A 20956-nucleotide genomic window follows, 5' to 3' on the forward strand; every position below is an offset into this window, starting at 1 on the left:
ACACTCAATGTCATTAACTGGCAAGCTGACACTTTTACACTTTACAGCTGTACTCCTACTGTGTAGATAGCCCAGAAAGGTAGACATTCCCACCTTCACACACAGAAACACGCACTGACATACAACTACCAACAGTTTACTGAAAACTATCATTGTAACTGCTAATAAAATTAACAGTCAGTTTAACATAAGGTGACTATGTATACTGTTAAATAAGGCACAGCGTAGAGATGGAAACGAAGTATTCAAATGTGCCAAGAGAGCAAATAAATTCCTACTGTGCCCAGAAAGTCTTCAAGAAACAAAACACGTCTTTCGCTGACAAGCAGCCGTCCTTTTCCAGTCTCTGTCTGAACATGAAAGACTCATCCTTAATACAGAATGTAGCCTTTATTTATTTAAGTATTTTGAAGTTTCTGCCACAATGCTGATCAGAGCTCTTTTGTGGAGGACAGAGCCTGGCAGGGATTCACAGGAAAGTACAGCCAAACCATGAGCTGACTTTTGTCAGCAGCACTCACATCCAGCCTGCGTTCCAGTGTGCCTGGTGCCACAATTATTCCACATTACACTGTATGCAAAGAGAGGCCTACACAGACCGCAGAGAAGAGAATACCAATGTTAAAAACACACACACACACACACACATACATACACACCTCCTGTGTTTGGTGCCATTGTTATCAGCTCAGTCAGAGTATTTTAATCACTGTGGAAATGGAGAGCGCCTGGACAAGGTAAACACTCCCATAGATACTGAAGTGGCTACAGAGACAACAATAGGCCTGTTGTGGAGGCCTTAACCAGTGCGCTCGCTCCACTTCTACTGTTACAGCAGCCACAGGTAAACAAACTAGCAAGGCCACCAGGGGTGCAGGCGTGGGCTCTATAGAGACAACACTGATATACAATCTGATGAATCTACAGCAATTACTGCTCCCACACACACAGGCATCGACATGACCGGGGCTGCAGGGCAGAGGGGGCTGCAGGGGGGTGGAAATCCTAAACATCTCTGTGGGGGGGTGTTATTATGACAGAGAGGGTGGGTCCGACCAGTCTGTCTCTCTAAATATCTATGCCCTACAGGTGACACCAGTGCAGCCCAACAGGAGTAGTGAACAGAAGCTGGAGCTGTGGACACACTGATTCAATCACACACAGCTGCAGTAAGAAAAAAAAAACTGTTTGCCATGTGCAGCAGGGAAACTGATTCACTGATTCAGGATCAGACAAGCAGGCCAGGTTCTCTGTGCCCTGTTGATCCTTCATCATGTGACCCCCAGGTCTAGCCATTTAATCTCCAGTCACATGACTTCACCGCTGCCCGGTGCTCTGTAATCTCTCCATCTAAAGGAGAAGTCAAATATGCACAAATCCTCTTAGAACTTTCCTGGAGGATTGTATAACTCTGCTTTGTCTCCTTCTCGCTCTCTCTGTGGCCATGCAGCGCAGCATCTGGGCCACACGGGGCCGTGAACACACCGGCTTGGAGCCAAACAGTCTGAGACAGAACAACAAAAACAACAACCAGAGAGGAGAGCTCAGGCAGCCTCTCATCAATGTAGGTAACAATGATACCTGACCCTAGGGCAAAGGGCAAGACAAGGTGCAGAGTGTGTGTACGTGTGTGAGTAGAGACAGAGGGAGAGGGGGGAGGTGGCTTAAAAAAGTGATGCTCTGTTGTTGGCCTAACTTACAATTAGTATGCTGATTAAAGCCCAGGAACAAAAGGCTTCGGAATGCGAGTTACCATCCATCACAACAACTCTAATTAGCTCGTCTCTGACCAGACTACGAGACTGGAGACACTAAATAGAGAGGCCTCAAAAGAAAAGAAAAAACTAAAAGATTTCTCAAAAGTGAATTGTTTTGCCAATTAAAAAATACAACTTTAAAATATTTTCATTCACAAACTTGTGAAAATGGAGCGTAGGCTGTTGTGACTCGAAGAACCAAGCAAAACTCTGTATCTTAATTTCTCCTCTTTTCTACTTTGTGCTTCTTTGCAGGCAAACAGGGCATTAGAAAAATGCTGTCCCACCCTCCTCTGCAACTCCCTCTTGCCCTCTCACATGGGGCCACAAACCTGCCGTTAACACTCAAGTCTACCCAAAATACCACAGACATCAGAAAAGAGAAATGAAACAAAAAAGGTGTGAATCACACGCCTCACAGTGAGGAAAACAAAGGCTCGCCATGCCAAGGTTAGTTGTTTCCTTCTGTTTATTTATTGTAATCATCCCCAGAAATCTTACATCAACTCCTTTCTTTCTAGGCTGCTTGTTGTATTTAGACTGAAGTTTAAATGTTCAGAGGGGCTCTAAATCCTGGTTTTGTCTGCAAAAAAGTTCAAATACTAACTTGTAGGTGTAAAAGAAATGGTGAAAACAGTGAAACTTCAAATCTATAAAATTCATTCCCATGTTATTTTGTTATCGATCTATCTTTAAATAGGTAATTGTAACTGCTAACTGGTGACGGGTAACTGTAGAAATCTAAATATTCCTCATTTAGCAGGAGGTCCGTTGTGGATCTTTATCCACTGACGTTGAGTTAGTTAAAGACAACGACTCTAAAGAAAGGATACAAAAGTCAGGTTTAAGGAAGTAAACAAACTTGACAGTCCCACACCTGCTCTTTAAAAACAAGCCCAGCAAATGGTGCCCCCCCCCCCCCCCCCCACTCCACCTCCCAGGCTCTTCCTTTCTGCTTCTTCCCGTCCCCCTGCTGCTTACCTTCAGGTTCCAGAGTGGCCTCCTCCTCCTTGGTGGCGGTCAGGGGTGGCCGGGCCACGCTGACGGTCAGCAGGGACAGCAGGACAGCGGCCAGCAGCCAGGCCCACGAGGCCATCCCGTTAGTGGGGGCTAGCGCTCCCCATACCCCCCTTCTCCACCTCCCCCTGGACACTGATCCCATCTGAGGGGGTCCGCCCAACCATCAACTGCAGCCGGGTCGGCCTGTCACTCACTGGAATTCACCCAATCACCTGGGCTGAGAGGTAAAAGACAGAGAGACAAAAAGAGGAAAGGAAGGTGGTGGCGGAGTGATGAGTGAAGAAGGTGGACAGAAACGTGAACAGAGGCAAGAGAAGAGGGGGAAAAAAAGACAATTCATCAGTGTGGGATAATTATTCTACTTTCAAAGAACTTGTTTCTGCACTATTTTCCCCCTTGACCTTATTTTTGACAAGGCAAGACAGAAAATAGAATAGAAAGCAACGCAGACAGTCTTTCAAAATGCTGTCAAACAAGCCATGCCACAGACATACCGAAGCTGTGAGGCACCAGCAGTCAACACACAGCCACCCTGCATCCACCTTTACTTCAAATCTGTAATTATGTGCATTGAAATATGTTTCATAGAAACCAATTCATACACATTCTAGCTGTGAGGCCTAACAGTCACAGTCTAACCAGTCTGATGTCCTCCTGAGTCACACAACTGCAAGATCAGACTTATTCCATCTTTATTCTAATGTAATTTCACACGAATATAACATAATTTCGTGCATCATTTTACCACTGTGCTTCCTTTCTTTCCCTTCAAATTAATGATAAACTCTATTCTTCACTGATGAGTCACGAACCAACAGCACAGACAACAGATCAGCCAATTGTGGCACCTATTTCGTTGAGTTGGACATCATTCATTCCCGGGCGCAACAGATGCGTCAAACCTGTTGCCGGCGCTGCTGCAGCCGTGTTAATTGAATTCGTCCGGGGCTTTTATTGCATTTTCGTGACTTGATTATGAGACCAATGAGGCTCAAATTGAAACGCAATATTGCAGTATCGGGACACACAAACACGCACCGATCTGTTTAGCTTGACATCTGCGGTTCAACCGCGCCGGAGCGTCTCTGGAGGTTTGGCGAAGTCACGCTTCCATGCGCCCCTTCTGCTCCAGCTGGACGTATCGATTGGTTTTACCCGCAAAGACACATGTAATTTGACTTTTAGAGGGTGAAGCCGAGAAACGAGCACGTCCCGAATTTCTTTTGATTCTCCCCACGGGAGCGACACGGGACACAGCCGGTGGACGCGCGCATGATGCCCGGGTGAACCCACGGCTGAATCCCGACGTCCTAACTTTATTAGAGAAACGCACAGGTTTGATTTTTACAGTGAAGGGGACTAAATCAGCGTCGTGACAGCACAGACATATGAATGATTCATGAATTGTAAACCATTCAATGCACCAATCAGCCTGTGGGATTAGCGCGGTCTATAAAAAAAAAAACCCAGAAATCTCCACTCGTTTTACATCATTTTTTTTAAGTGTGTTATGTCTGCAGCACAATAAAAAAAATAAAATATCGGCTTATTCCACAGGTATCAAATATAAGCACATTTAAACAACCGAAGGGTGAAACGAAGAAAAATACACCGATAAAGACCAGAATAAAATCTAAAAAAACACAAAACTAAGGAGAAACGGTTTAGAGAGCTGAAAGAATCCCATCTTCGACACTAAACTTGTTCGTTTACCGTGTTGCTGACATGACATCAGGACACATGAGGGACCTTGCTCCATACATGACCGCAGCCTTCATTTAAACCCGGCCTTTGAATGAAATTTCTTGGCAATGATTGAATTCCTATTGAAATTCAAATCAGTTGGCTTTTCCACAATGGGGGCTCATTTGGAGCCGCTCAGTGATTTAGGGCTCCGGCACCAAGCAGTGAAAAAACAACTGCGGTCACAGGATAATTGGCACCGTAAAAGCAATGTAGAAAATTAAGCAAAGTAATAAATAACCAGGACACTTGTTAATGGGTCCTGGAGTGATGAGGCGAGCTGCTGTACGATTCCTAAACTAAACAAGGATATATCCCACTAACTTAACCATATCTAATGATGAAGGATAGATAGAAAACAATATGTAAATTAAGCACAATGTGTTTTTGTTGGATGACATTTAAGAAAACCTCTAAGGACTAACTTTATGGAGAACTTTGCAGTTTTGTTTTGGTTTTTTTTTTTTTTTAACAGACTTATGAAAAGTCCCCACAAGGGATTCTTGGAGACTCTGTAAATTATCTATAAATAGTCGAACTGTTCTCACGTCGTCATGCGAGCGTAAGAAAAAACTTTGTGCGAACCCAAAAGCGTAAAGCTTTTCTCCCACCACGTAGCCCGTTTGTCATGACAGCAGAAAGCCTGACAGATGAGGTGCTGGGGAAGCTTTCGACTTTTCCCAGCTGAGCTTTATCGTAAACAGAAAATACTTACCAGGGAGGACTAAAATCGCGGAGATCTCTGTTTTGGCATGCACAGATAAGGGAGGAGAGAGCATGAGCTGAATCCAGAGGGAGGAATGTCTCCAACTCCACAATGCACCAAAAAAAAAAAAAAAAAAAAAAAAATCTGCGAGGCGCTGCCTTTTTTTCAGCTTACTATTCCACAATCAGCCGGCATCGAGTCAGATCAGAGGATATATTCCAAACTGGAGGGGCAGTGTAGTCCAGTGCCATGCAAAGAAATCCGACTTTACACGCGTTATCCTTCGAAAACTGCTCGGAAAACCATACTGCTGTCCCCCCCCCCCTCCGAAACTTTCCTCCCCGTCACCAAGTTACTTCTCGGGCGCAAAACATGCCCAGTGTTCCCGAGCAGCGCACTTGTCAACTAAAGAGAAAGTTTGCAGCCACCAAAGAGGTAGATCGGGGGGGTTAAACTGTACAGGGGAGTAGTTGTCCGGTGCGAAATGTCATAAAATCCATCACCGTGCGTTCCCCTGCGGAAAAGAGCGTCTTTCGCGTCTCCTCGTCTTCTTCCGCGGACAGTCCTCGCACTGTTTCTCAGACGCTTTGTCAGGTTTACTAGGTTTTTTCTCCTCCTTACGTCTCCACACACTGCCCTCCTCCTTCACTCCAGTGGGTGTCACCCCCCCCCCCCCCCTCCCTCCCTCCTCTTGCACCCCCAGTGTAATTCGAGCCGCTTCCTGCAAACTGCAGCGCTGCCTGCGCTGCGCTGCGCTGCGAGGCCCCCGCTCCGCTCCGGAGCTGTCGGGCCGCGGTAACGACGCCGCTCAGTGGCCGAGGCGGGCGGAGGCTCACTGGCAGACGAGCACGCAGAGATGCACATTTAGAAAATTTCAAGAATAAAGAACACAGCATCAGTATCTAAATATGATTTTAAAGTCCAAAATACTCAGCAAATTAGTTAAAGGCATTAGAAGCGAGTGGTGTTATAATATGTGGTTGTCAGATAAATGTAGTGGAGATGAAGTAGAAAGTAGCACAGAATGGAAATGGTCACGTCAAGTAAAAGCACATCTGCACTGTTCTTAAGTAAAGTGTTGGAGTAAAAGTCCTCATTTCTCTCCACCGCTGAGACGCTGCGTGAGGGTTGAGACATCAACCCGAAACAATGAGAGCCAGTCAGGCCTGTGTCCTGCTGAAGGAGACTTTGGCAAATCCACCAACTACTCATCTGCCGTTCACTTCTGTAAGGACGTCAGATGGTGAGTGAGGTCTGTCTTATCTAAAATGAACACATCGGCAGCGTAATAAAGAGATCAACAATCTGTTTTATGGCATGGTTTTGGAGCAGAATGAAAATAAACACAGCGTTTACTGTCATTTATTCACTGTGGAGTGGTGGCTTTAGATTACGGGGAATAAACTTTGCATTTGGGTAAAGAGTGACTTACACACAGTGGTGGCTAAGTTGTGCTTGAGTAAAACCATACTAAGTGTTTCTATATCTGATGCTACTTTGACTCCACTACACTGATGACACCTGTGGTTTAACAGTTCATTTGCAGACAAAATACACACAAAACATGTGATCAGTTTATTAAGTATTACATATATCTATAGATTTAAGTACCTAACCACCTTGACAAATTACAACATTAAATTGCTGCTTACATTTTAATGCATCAGTAATAATACTTCAGTAACATAATACATAATAATTTAAGTTTCACTTTTAATACATTTAGCTGCTACTGCTTTCACTGAGGTTTTGAATGTAGGACTTTTGCTTGTAACAGACACTAGCACGCACTATTACAATACTTGTGACGGACAAGACACGAAGACAAGAACTGAAGCTAAAGAAAGAGATACACTTTTTTTTTTTTGTTGCTATTCTGCATTGTTGCAGATATAGGAATAACTGAAGCTCATAACTTTCCTGCAAATGAACAGATCTGTGGTCTGCAGCTACCCAGAGAGAGAGAGACTGAAGGCTGGCCCCCTGTAGCTCGTCCCCCACTGCTTCAAGCTGTCTCCTGCATTGGTTCAGGCGTTCAAGTGCTCTGAAAGAGACACAGGGGAGGGTGGAAGACTCTAATCTCCACAGACTTTTTATTTTTGTCTTGCTTCCACTGCTGAGGTCCTCTTTTTTTTTTTTTTTAAACAAGGGAGGGAAAACGCTTCCATTCATTTTGAAAAGAGGCACTAACAAGAGTTTTTTTTTTTTTCCCCTGAGGAAAAGGTTTGGCCTGTGAATGGAGAGTTCTACGTCTGTTTTTCTCTCCTCTCCCATCTCTGCCTGCACCAGTAAAGCCATCAGATAACAGTGGAGCTGACAGGTTGGCTAGAAATAAAGAGAGACCGAGAGGTGAGGAAGGAGAATTTGACTCATTTTTCAAGAGTGGCACAAAATACCCCCCACTGTTTCTCCTTCTCTGTGTGTCTCTTTCCTCCCACTGCATAAGTCTATTTACAGTTGCCCAATTTATTTTCCACTGCTCGGGCATCCCACATTTGAAAGAAACCTCATCAAGCAGAACCTCATGGGCCTTTGACTGAGAACTGGACTCAATGGCCCTGCGCCGTGGTATCCGTCAACCTGTCATTGTCCCTCTTCATCTCCAATCTTCACTCGTCTTTCTTCCTTAATCCCTCCTGCGCCGGCAGTATTTGGAGCGGGAGAGGAGAGTGAGAGGAAAAGAAAGTGACAAGCTAATAGCTTGCCATCAGCATCTTAGATGAACATATTGATTCCTCGTCATTGCTGATAGAAATCAACAGGCGGGTAGCTGACTGGAGAGCTTCTCTGATAACCACGTGCTAATGGTGAGAATTCCTCTTATTTCTGCGGCGATTGAAGCTGTGAGTGATGTTTGAGTCTGAGCTACTCACCAGTCATTAAACTCACCTCCTGCTGCTATGCAAATCTGAGATGCTGTTGAAGTGAGCTAATCAGCAACTAGCCGTTACTTCCCTTTGTCTATGGACCAGCTAATTGGTTCACATTAAAGTCCCTCTCGAGTCTAAAATGTGTTTTGCTTATTGTAACTTCACTTGTGTGAGCTTGACTGTGCAGAGTGATTGATGTGCAGAGTTTGACACTTGAAGGTTGTTTTCACTTTCAAGTAAAAGTATTTGTTCCTACTTTTCATCACAACTAGTTTGGAGGCATGGTCCAGTGTGCAACTTACATGGAGTGATGTGCAAACTTGAGAAACATACTTGAGAATAAACTTTTTAAGGAGATGACTTGTGTCCAGCAGGTGAACTTCTCAAACAAAAATCATATTCATATTTTCAAGTGTGATGTGCTTTTTTAAGTTTCTGTGAAAAACATGTCAGATACACATTTTTATTCAAATTAAAGCATTTTTATAGGTTTTAAGGACATGTCTGGAGGGGATCAGTCCTCACTTGTTAAGCCTCATCACTTTATAGTGCTAATATTTTACCTGATGGAGACTGTCAGTCTCTCATTCAACTGTTTAGGCCCAGACTGAAACATCTCAGCAACCTTTGGATGGACTGACACAAGATTGTATATAGACATTCCTGGTGCCCAGAGGATGAATCCTAATCACTTTTGTGATCCCCTGACTTTTCCTCTTCCACCACCATGAGGTCAAAAGTTGAATTTGGTCAATACTTCTCTTTATGAACTAATATCTACAAAAATAATGTCTCTCCAACCACCTTCAGCTGTACTTTATGTTCAGGGCTAATTAGCAAAGGTTAGCTTGCTAACTAAAACGTAAACACATTACAGTAAAATGGTAAACATGGAACATACTATACTCAGAGAGCTGTTAGAATTGCTGCAGACTCTTTGTTTTGTTTCTTACTCTGGAGTTATGAAGGTGTTTCTATCATTTCTATTGCAGTTCATGAAGGGTTATGTCTATTTTAAGCAGCTGCAGTCGTCACAACATCTCTTCTCAAATCCCAACAGTGCCATATAAATGATAACATAGGCAATGGTTGTGGTGTACGCCTCTATTGGAGTCAATCAACCATTATACAGTGCTTTTTTTACTACAGTGGCACATAGACAATCCACTCCCTTACAGTGCACTGGGCTAGAGCTGCAAAACCTCTCCCTCTGTCTCCATAAATGCTATAGAAGCTTAACCAACATAGTCAATGTTGAGAATCACTGAGTACAAAACAGACTTGTTCTCCTGAGAAAGATCACTCTTTCTTCTTTCTCGCGGGTGCTGCTGTTAATCATGAATGGCAGTGATATGTTATTGTAACTTCACTGCACCAAATCTTCCAGAGACCTCGCCTTCTGCTCTCCAATATATCACTGACACTGTATAATTAAAAGATCAAACATAGGTGAGTCATATCCTGTGCAAAATATGAAACAAATGCGTGGAGCTGTGTGCGGTGGGGGATGGGGGAGATTGGCAAGAGAAGTAAGAAGTAGATGCACGCCTGAGGGTCTAATTTGAACCATATAGCTTCTCTTTAGCCATGTGGTGAAGTAAACGAACCCTGACAGAAAGTGTGAGAGGAGAGTTTAGGTGTTCGGTTAGACAGGGACAGAAATCAGCAGTAGGAGGCCAAGAAATAGGTTAGATAATGGCAAAAAATTCAGAGAAACCTCTTATTCTCATCCTGTGGGCACTCCGGACATCTCCTCCATCTAGGAGGCCAGCTCTTATTGCTGAACCCTCCCACTCCACCCGACATGAGCCATCTCACACAGCAGAGTCCCTCTGCTTTTAGCCCACGAGGCATCACGCCATAAGTCAGCGGGTCTTCCTCCTCAGTGTCACTGATATGCCATAATAACCTCGCCCAGACAACCAGGCTGCCGCTGTCCTCTCCTCCCCCTCAGCAGGTAACAGAGAGCAGGGATAGAGGGAGTGGATGGAGGGGGAGTGGAGGGTCAATCATCCAGATTCCTCACATGTTTCCACCTCAGTACTTCAGAGTGTTTGAAATAGCTGGGATGCCTGCAGATTGAGCTTGCAGTGTAGCTCAGCTAAAAGGGGAGCACAAGGAGAAGGAGAAGGGGGATGTCGATGTCTCCAGCTTGAAGCTGGCAGTTTGGTAGTTTCGTCTCCCTCAAGCTGCAATGGGAAACAGCAAACAGCAGCACATGAAGCAGAAACATGAGGCACGCTGCAGTGTTGCAGTATAACTCCTGATCAAAATGTCTGCTATCCCTCCCACCTGACTGGCAGCATTATTCCCAATAAAAATAACACAGAACTTTTTCCAGGGAGAAACACAGAGAAATGCTGAGTGGAATTGACAACTTTATACCTCTCTATATAAAATGAAGAATGAATAGAGCTTTTTCCTGGCATTTCAAAATTTGACAAGGATTTCTCTCTCACTTCTTCTTCGTCTATGTCCCTCTTTTTTTCATCCTTCTTTTTCCACAGTCCACCAGTCACACAACACATCAGCATTATGCACACACACACAAACACACACACATAGGTACAAACAGGTCACTTCCGTCATTCTCGGTATGACATACTTTGCAAGTCAGGACTTCAGATTGTGCTGACACAGTTGAAGTTTGCTTTGTTTTTCTCCTTGAGCGGACACTTCTTCAAGAGTTACCTACAACAGCTCAATGTCCTTGTTTAGTAAACCTACATATCCTGACTAAGAGTTGTCACACTTACGTCACAGCAAGGCCAGAGATTCATTATTTCACAGTGACTCAGGCCTGAGACTCAGTGTTACTACCACCACCAGCGAAGAGTTTGGACAGAAAAGATCATCAGTTGTGTTGATATTAAACGCCTTGACACTTTCTGAAAAGGTGGAACCTTTTTTAAATCTTATAATAGTGAAAAAAAATGCCATTTCATTTGTTTTTGATGTCATTTAAAACACATAACAATGATAAATAATAAAACTCTTAACAGTAACACAAGTTAAGAAAATAAACCATTGAGTCAGTGAACTACCTCAGTGATAACCAATTGACAGAACCACCTAAATCTACCTAAAGTTTGATAACTTGTCTGGCACATAAACACTATTAAATTGGCAGATTATCATTTTTACACCTCAATTTAGTAGTTAAATTTGGCTGTAGCTCCATACTGAAGGCACAGAGTGATATCAATCCAACAGAAAGTGAAATATGCCTGTATCCCAAAATCTCAAATAAAAAAAAAAGTAACAAGATTGGAAAGACTCTCACCACTGAAATACGCATTTTTAAATGAAGACTTACATGCTCAGAGTTAGATGGGATTACTTGTTAAAAAAATATCTAACTTCCTCCATTGTCGGAGGACGTTAGACATTGGCTCTGACTGCAGTGATCCCTGCAGCTCCTCTCTCCTCGGAGCAGCAGGAAGTCAGGTTAAACATTTCTCAGTGTACAGAGCCGAACCTTTCCTCCAAACTGGCAGCAGCTCTGAGTGACAACTCACAGGATGTGTGCTTTGTAGTGCCTGTAATCTACTGCTCTTACCAGCAGCACTATCCACTGCTATGCGGAGAACTGATGTTATCTTTGAGGATGTCCTCATGGACTCTCTTCTAAGGCAGTGGGGCTTCTGAAAAACTTTCACTGCGTTTTGGAGGCAGGTGTTTTCTATTGTGAGACTTTACACCATTTGAAGATGAGCACAGCCTGTCATCTGGTTTTGCAGACAGTGGTAAAGGCAGGGATAAGAGGGCTGAAGAAACAAACAGAAAGTATCTAGAGCGCCCACCTCAGAGAGAAAGTCATGCATTCCTGGCATACATATAGCTTTTATTGTGTTAATAGATTGAGGGAGGCCCAGAGGATAAATCACAAGGTCAGTGAATGGGCTGTCTGACCTTTAACCCCCGTGCTGAGAAGAGACTCTGCTCTATGTCCTGATGTCATCAGCAAGTCATTACCATCAAGGCTCTCAACACCTCTACCACCCTACCCTAACTCACTTTGGTGAGCTGCTATTGAACAAGCCCCCCTGGCCACAGCACCTAAATCACTCTATGGGACGGCAGTTATAGACTTGACCTTGACTTGGTGCTGTTTTCCATGTCCTGCTCCCACATTTAACTCTGTTTATTGTTTCCCTACTTACTGCTCTGTCCAGGCACAAAATATTTTAGGTTATGGAAGCAGTAAACAATATTGCACTAACATGTTTTATTTGGTCCTGTTAGTTATATCCAACAACTGTAGCCTTAGAAGAGTTAAACATAAAAATATGTCCACAGGCATGACTTGTTCTCCTCTGTGCTAATAACAGTATCTGAATGTAACTGTTTATTCAGGGGATGTTTACACATTTGTCACTGGTCCTTGTGTGGGTGACAGAGTTTGTTAAAACGAGACTGAGGCATTGAGGCAAAGCATATGTTTTCTTAAGGGACGATGAGGTGGGCTGAGGTTAACTATTTTGACCGTGAACGGCAATCTGAGGCCTAATTTGAGCTGAGCAGTCTCCTGAGGAGTAACCTCCTCACCAGGGCCCTGACCTTTGACCCCCTCAAGCAGCCTCTGCACTACATCCAGAGAGAAAGATACAGCAAGAGAAGGAGAGTGATAGACCTATTTAACATGTCTACACCTTGCATTCTGACAAATAACCCTAGTTTACACATGACAATATGACAACTCTCAACTTTGAAAATTACAAGTTTCGATTTTTGCTGTCTTCTCTGTGTGCATGTGTGCATGCTGTTTTCCCCACTGTTTACATGGTTTCCTGTACTAGGTAACAGAGGAGCAACTGTGAGCAAGCTGGCGCGACTCAAGGCTTCAGGTTGCAGCATGCCCACCTCCGGAGCACAGACTGGCTGACTTACATTGTTGTCTACCACATCGTTCTGCACTTGCAAGTCCTAATCATGCTGTTGAGCAATGGCATCCCCTGAAAAACCCATCACTCAGCATATACCGGCTTCTATTTCTCCCACCCCATTGCCCACAGCAATGGCAGAAACCCTGAGCTGTGCAAAGCAGGGCAGATTAAAAACTCCTACAAGGCCTATAAAATAACCAAGTACTTATGAAGGCACCTGGATAGACTCCTCTGCAGAACTGCATGCACCTCAAGACAAAAGAGCTATTGACTAATTCATTTATAGAAAAGATTATACCTACACCAACCGTGGAGACTTGCCAGGAAAAGTCCTTACAAGTCTGTCTTCATGTAAACAGACATTTTTGCCTGAACATGTGGTGGCTAACGTACACTTCTCTCATTCTCATTGAAAAACTGGTTCGTACAAATAAATTAATCAAGCCGAACGCTATACTTCTTTTCTAAGCACTTAGCAGTTTGGGTGCCCCGTTAGTGCATATTCCATCAATCATGATCAAATCACTCTGGAAAGATGGGAGGAGGCCAACATGCAGAACTCTTCCAACAGAGAAGCATTTTAGCAAAGAATGATGGAGCTGTAAATGTGGTTTGTGTTGAAAAGTACAGTATGATTAGAGAGCAGCGGAGAAACACATCTGTGAGCTGAGCTGTAATATACAGAGGGTTTAGTTTAGTTTAGTTTAGTTTAGTTTAGTTTAGTTTAGTTTAGTTTAGTTTAGTTTAGTTTAGTTTAGTTTAGTTTAGTTTAGTTTAGTTTAGTTTCTATTTTAGCTTAATTTCAGTCTGTGCCACTTTTCAGTGAGGCATGCCTTATAAGGATATTTCCCAGTTGTAACTAATTGCTATTAATAAATGATTTATTAACACCTCATTGATCAATAATTAGCCTTTTGAAAGAAAGGTGTTTGTGTTGCCAGCCTGTTAAAAAAAATCATTGTTGTTGTTGCTGTTGTATATCAGCCAGGTAATTAATTAATTAGGATGACCCCCTCCAATGGAGCATTTAACCACCTGGCCCCTGGAAAACGCTTACAGTTGTTATTATAGTTATAACTTATAACTGAAACATGTGAACTTCAGACATAACAAGTTCAGACTTGATTGACTATTGTTTTGGAAAAAATCTTTATCAGCACCTCACTCACTTTCTAATGAGCCATCAGTTCTGCATTTGTAAAAACTCATTAATAAAGGGTCATTGGTTTCTCACATTCTAGTAATTCATCAAGTCTGAGATTAAGTTGGTGATAAATAAAATGATGCAGATGTTTTACAGATGTTTTCCAGAGCGTAAATTGAAGATATCTTTAAAGTGCTACTTTTAAAAAACAGTAAGCTATGCAGAAAAAGGACATACACCAGCTAAACTGATTTTTCACGCAACACAGAGGCTGTGTTTTTTAATTTACAATCATTGATCTATGAACAATTGAACTATATATTAATCATTAATAAAGCCATTAGTGATAACATAATCCCTTTTTAAAAATGAAAGAGTAAATAAAGTATGTGTCATTAGAAAATGGTAATGTTTAGTTTGGGTTTTAACCTCTTTAAAAGTACACATGTACACATACATACACAGACATACATGCAATAGAATTTTGGTGTTTTACCAAAATCCTATTGTTGTACATTCATAATACACTGGTTAATAGTATTACCTATTTTTATGTAGCTTACTATGCATACTACAGTTGAAAAAGTAAATAGTTAGTGTAACAGAATGGATTCATGTAAAAAGACAATACATCTTGTCAGTCTGCCATCTTGTCCAATCAAAGTTTGCTGTAATTAAATGTACAACCAGTGCAGTGCAGCAGTGTGGGAAAACCTCAGCTTGTAATTACTGTAACAGTGAAAGTTAAGGAGACACACCTTGTAAACTGATCCCTGAGAATCCTGATGTTCATGCTGAACGATCCTCCCCTCTCTCTTCCCTGCACATTTAAGCTTGGGTAAAGCGGCAGGAGAAAGCCCACCCCCCTTTTCCCTCAAAACACCCATCTCCACCCCAGCCTGGCCTCTCTCTGCCTTGCCTGTGCTACCTAGCACAAGCTGTCACTCCTTTAGTATGTCACCGTAATTCACAGTGACAACAAACAACTGGCCGTGCAACACAGTACCCATGATCCCTCACAGAACACTGAGGGGTGGGGGAGTGGGGGTGGAGAGTTGGAGACTTGGAAGAAGAGAGGGGGCAGAAGGGGACATTTAAGAGGGGACAGAGAGAGGAGAAAGAGGGCATAGGGTAGAAAGACTTGAGGGAAAAGGCCAACGGGGAGGGGAAGCTATTGTCATGTATATACACCCATTATCTACCATATCTGTTCAAAATCCATTTAATATTTCCTTCCAGGTTATGGCATCCTGCTGTGCTGCCACACAGGACAAACACACAGTTAATATTTTTGTGATATGACTGTTGTTATTCTGAAAGGCCACAATGTGTCTGACAATCAATATGGTCCTGTCAGAGGGCTTGATAGGTTGAGGAATAGTAGGCTCGTGACCTCTGACCCTGAAGCAAAGAAAAAAAGACAGAGGTGGGGTGAGAATGGGGGAGGGGGGGGTCGCAGTTTCAGTTTCACACCCCTTCTCAAATGCAGCTCTTAGTTTGAGGTTTTGTACAAGTGTGAGGAGAACTTTCTTTGCCTGTGAGAACCTAAGCACTTAAAAAGTAGACAAAAAAGCTGAGGTGGAAAATAGGAGCAAAGGGAAGAATACCAATAAGTAGAGAAATAGGAATGAAATGGAAGACGGGGGGAGGAGGGAAGGCTGGGAGAAGGAGAGAGAAAAAGGAACATGACCCAAGGTTCAGCCAAAGACAAGGCGTAAATCAAAGATGGTGTGAAAACATGGCACCTTTGGGCTCTCTGTTTTTACTCTCCAACCGAGGAGCCAAATTGTCCTCTAGCAGGGCACAGCCACTTCTGAGGCTCCATGGGCCAATAGTACTGATCAGTTGTTTGTTTAGCATTACACAGGGAAGCCAAATCAATCAGGGTGTAAATATTAACCAGGTTACAGAGAGCTGGAGGGCGGGAAACTCTTTCAGGGAAAAAGAAGGAATTCACTCATACATGGCATGACAAACAGGGCAGCTTCTCAACCAAACTCCCTCGAAGTGCAAATAGTGACTAGAGAAAGTCCTTAACCTTTAGTTCAATTTAGCAGGAAGTTCCCACAGAATATGAGGAACTGACTAAATATTTACTAGGTGTATAACATGTTTTTGTTCATGCGGCCTATTACCTGTACAGTATCTCAAGTATATTCAGTGAATATGATGACGTGAATTTTAGATATCATGTATAAAAACAGGACTCTGATATTTATTTTACAAAAACGGTCATGCAATCATGCTCATACACCAGTTGTGTTTGTGGTGGTAACATGTGTGCCATGTGTATTCCACTGGATGTCCTCTGTATTCAACCATCACAGCCCCTAGCCAGTCTAGACAGATGTTGTTTATATGCGACAACAACAATGGCACAGAGATGAATACAAGCAAATTCTCCCATCTGTAACATTTTTCCTGTGGTCAGTTGTGACTGTCAGCTGCCCACAGTGATACTGTACAAAGAGGATGTATTGTTGTTATCGTTACTATTATGTGGAAGATTTTATGTTTTTATTTACTTATTGATGAAATGGTGTGCCAAAAGATGACAAAGAAACATTAAAAGAAAAGAAAAACACATGTTGTGATATAAAAGACAAGTGCCACCATATAAGATCCACGACAGGCAAACATACAGGCCATACTATCACTGATCTATGTGGTGACATAGATGTGTGTTTTTCTTTAAGATCAGCATCCATGTGCCAGTTTGTATCTGTGTATGTGTCTACAACTCAAGTGTGTGTGCTACACAATAGAATATTAGAGAGAGGGAAGTAAACAGTAAACGTAGTAGAGTCAAGTAGAATACAGTCCAGAGCACAGTACAGTACAGTACAGTACAGTACAGTACAGTACAGTACAGTGCAGTAGAGTAGAGTAGAGTAGAGTAGAGTAGAGTGCAGTAGAGTAGAGTACAGCAGAATAGAGTAGAGTAGAGTAGAGTAGAGTAGAGTACAGCAGAATAGAGTACAGTAGGGTAGAGTATTGTAGAGTAAAGTAGACCAGAGTAGAGTAGAGTGCAGTAGGGCAGAGTAGAGCAGAGTAGAGAAGAGCGGAGTAGAGCAGAGTAGAATAGAGAAGAGTACAGCAGAGTACAGTAGAGTAGAGCATAGTAGAGTAGAGTAGAGTAGAATAGAGTAAAGTACAGTAGAGTAGAACAAAGTAGAGTAAAGTGGAGTAAAATAGAGTAAAATAGAGTACAGTAGAGTACAGTAGAGTACAGTGAGCCATGAGTCGATTATTCCCAGAGGTGTGTTGGTCCCTCAGTGATCGGTGAAAACAAACAGAGAACACACTGATGACAGATGAGTTGGTTTCATCTCTTCTGCTTCACATCAGAGGACGAGCAGCCACCATCTGGGTGTCAGGCTGCTTGGCTGGTGGGTGAACTGTCTGCCTGTGGTGTGGGGGTCTGTCAGGGGGTGTCGGGGCCATGTGTCCCCTCTGAGGGGGGCACAGGGGTCCTGGTGGGTCTTGCAGCCTGTGACCATGATGCCTGTTCCTCTGACCCAGAGCACCACCCCTCACCCCAAACAAGACGCACACATCCAAGCATGCATATGCACAATACCAGGTCAATGGCCACTTGCTCAATCTATTAACACTCTGTTAGCTTTTATATGAGCTCACAATGTTATGAAAAGCACATGCTAGCGAAAGACTGCAATACAATGGAAAAGCTAATGTCCAGATTCAGACTCAGGGTGTGGTGTTAGTGATGCCAATCCCCATTCATCCACAAAACTGGGCAGAAATTGAGCTTAATTTAGTTTTCCTATGAATCTATGTTAAAATAAAATCCTCCCTAGCTGCATATAGGTCCCATCTTCAAACACACAAACCCATAATCACTGGTGTTTCAAGCTGGATAGGATGAAGAATTGACCCCATTACCTACTGCAAGTTATGAGCCTCTAAGAAAAGAAAAACCCAAAACACACTACAGACTTCCTATCCCAAACTCAAATACACAATGCCCATTGTAGCAGTTAAGACATGCAGAAAAGAAACAATGATACAGCTACAGTTAACATGACATCATACTGAATTTATATTGAAAGATCAACTTTTATAATAATTCTTAGAAAAACAGTCTAAGAACTTCATCACAGACAGCTGAGGCTTATTGACCTGGCAAAGAAACATATTTGCAAATCAATAAAAAAAAAAAGCAACATAAAAAAATCAAGAAAGTGAAGGTTAAGGAGTATTTGAAGGTAATAAAGAAAGCTTAAAACCTTTTCACTTTTTCGAAATTGAGCAACAATGCACCACTCCAGAAGATATATGAAGCGAACAATGTGTATGTTACTACAAGTGCATACACAAGTACATACACACAGAGTTGTAATTGAGTTTTGAGAGTATAAGAGCGGGTGTGAGCCCATCTGCCCCTGGTATCCGGGCTCTGTGTTTGGGGGGCCACAGACTGCTGCCGGCGTGGAGTTGAATAGGTCGGCAGCTGAGCTAAAAGAGCTGCGTGCACATGGCCTCCATGGCTAATCTGCTAATGTATTCCAGAGGTCAGTAGGGTTTCGCACCAAATCAATGGAGGGATTTACACAGCTTTCCTCTGGAATGTGCTCCATCCGCACTCTGCTTCGGGGAAAACATCCACCTCTGCTTTGCCAGGCCGTCCAATTTTCCGCAGCATTTAACTGCAAAAAAGGAAGAGCAAATTAAAAAGAGAGAGAGAGAGGTGCTGTGAAGCACTCTCATATCCATCCTATATCTTTTTTACGTGTTCACAACAGAAAACAAGCAGCAGTAGCCACAGCCTTGCCGCTGAGATGTTTTGAAGCCCCCTGAAAAGCAAAGACAACCTCTTTCATTTCTATGTTCACCATATACACCCCCTTTGGTATTCAAGGGTTCACTGACACAGGCATGACTGAGCAGTGATGTAAGTCAGGGCCAAGCCTTTAAATATGGGGGGAAAAGGTGAAAAGACAGCAGGGAGGGAAGAAATACAGAAAGAAAGGGTCCACAGTATTTGAATTGTATCCTCCCTGATCCACACTGACTACAGAGAAGCCTCAGTACGTTAAAGCCAGGAGAATCCTCAGCGTCTACAGTCTCTCTGTTCTCCTGACATAAAGCACTAAGGTGCAAATGCTCCATCTGAACACTTCAAAGGTCAAATCCAGTGGTGCAGAAGTGGTGGCAATATGAGGCATCTAGCTGCTGAAAACTCCAGTTTCACCCCAAACAGATGGCACAGAATTGATTCTCCCTGCAGCTAGGCCTATTGCCATCCCACTAGCAGGTGAAAAGAGAGCTTTCTCCTATAGTAAATATAAATGTATATACAATTTAGCAATTAAAGCACACTGTAGAGGACTGTAGAGATATTAGAGGGGAGGGAAAGTGGCTCACTCTGCAGCCTTGCACTCACAGCCTCTGATATGAGATCATAGGAGATATTTCCATCTCCTTATCTGTAAAGTGTCTGTGTGTGTTTTAATGTGAATGTGTCAGTCAGGTCTTGTGTGCGTAGGAATGCACCGGTGTTATGCAGCACTTGATCCCTCCTCTCCTCTCTGTCTCTGGCTGTTGGACCAGGCTCGACTCAGGTCATAAATAAGCCAGTCTGGATAGAGGAGGACGCCCAAAGCCAGACACCCAGACACAGAGTACAGGGGCCCTGGCCTTAAATCCAGACAGCCCAGCTCGGACTAAACCAGCCCAGGCCCAGACACACACACACACACATACAGTAGATACAGAGACAGAGAACCAGGGCGGCTCACTTTCACTGCCCTTAAACTCAGTTATAGAGGTCACAGGTCAGCTTCATATAAATGTGTTCAGCTCCATACGCTTTGAAAGGGAGGTGGTTGTTCAGCTCCACAGCGACTTCTTATGTTATTCTCTCACATACCTCTCTAAGGGTGAGAGATGTTTTGTATAACTCCCACATAAAGGGTCAATAAAGAGGAGGGTTTTGTGTAAATAATGGATTTACAGTATATAGATTTTTTGAGGGATGCACCATAGCAGCAGATGTGGATTAAGATCTCTGCCTGATATTCCAGATGTTTTAATCTGACAAGCACAAGCCCCACACTTAGCACGCTGCATTTCATGTAATATCATTGTTTCCCTTAAATCATTGAGCGTAGCATCACATACTTTTTGTCTTATTGTCTCCCTTTGTCTTGACAAAACTCCCCCTCCCTCTTGCTAACTTTTGCAATCCTTCTTATCATCGAGCTGATCTGTCTGCGACGGCTGCTGCAACGCTACATGATCTGTTTACCAATACTGTACTTAGCTGCCGGGTAGAGGGAGAGAAACGACACAAGGATGTTTTAAGGGGATCAAAACTGACTCGCACAATTAACCTTAAGCTTTGTTTCAGACTGCAGCATGAAGGTGATTTAACGGTCTCAGACGAAGGAACATTTAAACACAAAGTAGTACAGTAGCCAGCCTGGCTCTCTCCAGTTCAGTACACATGTGAATCTTTTTTTTTTAACACGAATCTTACAATGATGAATCACTATGGTTACTGAACAAACCAGTGGCTTTTAGCTGTGGAGCTCCTCTCACTGGTGACTGAACCGCCATTGTCATCATAGTATGTTACTTTCTTGTTAAAAGCTTATCAAAGGATGATTTAATAGCTCTGTCACAATGTCTGTAGTTTTATATTTATCAAACATGAGAGTGGTGTTGATGCTCTCAACTAACTCTCAGCAAGAAAGTAAATGAATATATGTTGAACTATTCCTTTATGCTGTTAATTTGCTGAGTGAACTTCCTATCTGAACTGAACTACCCTCATCTCTGAGTCTCCATCCCAACCCACCAAGTTCAGC

General features: G+C 43.0%; 1 protein-coding gene across 6 annotated transcripts in view; it reads right to left on the reverse strand.

Annotated features, from left to right (window-relative positions):
* fgfr2 (fibroblast growth factor receptor 2) overlaps positions 1-5855 on the reverse strand; it is a 39093-nt gene extending 33238 nt beyond the window's left edge. For 3 of the 6 annotated variants that reach the window (XM_071481043.1, XM_071481045.1, XM_071481044.1), the window contains exons 1-2: positions 5236-5855; positions 2739-2994 (exon numbers count right to left, since the gene is read on the reverse strand). In XM_071481043.1, the coding sequence (XP_071337144.1) occupies positions 2739-2919 (181 nt within the window). In that variant the 5' untranslated portion in view covers positions 2920-2994; positions 5236-5855. The remainder of the gene's footprint in view (positions 1-2738; positions 2995-5235) is intronic. The other 3 variants (XM_071481048.1, XM_071481042.1, XM_071481046.1) reach the window with 2 other exon arrangements.
* Between the last annotated feature and the right edge of the window lie 15101 nt (positions 5856-20956).

This window comes from Trachinotus anak, unplaced genomic scaffold (assembly GCF_046630095.1).
Source record: "Trachinotus anak isolate AG129_WGS33_773 ecotype Australia unplaced genomic scaffold, CSIRO_AGI_Tana_v1 ptg000007l, whole genome shotgun sequence".
NCBI lineage: Eukaryota > Metazoa > Chordata > Actinopteri > Carangiformes > Carangidae > Trachinotus > Trachinotus anak.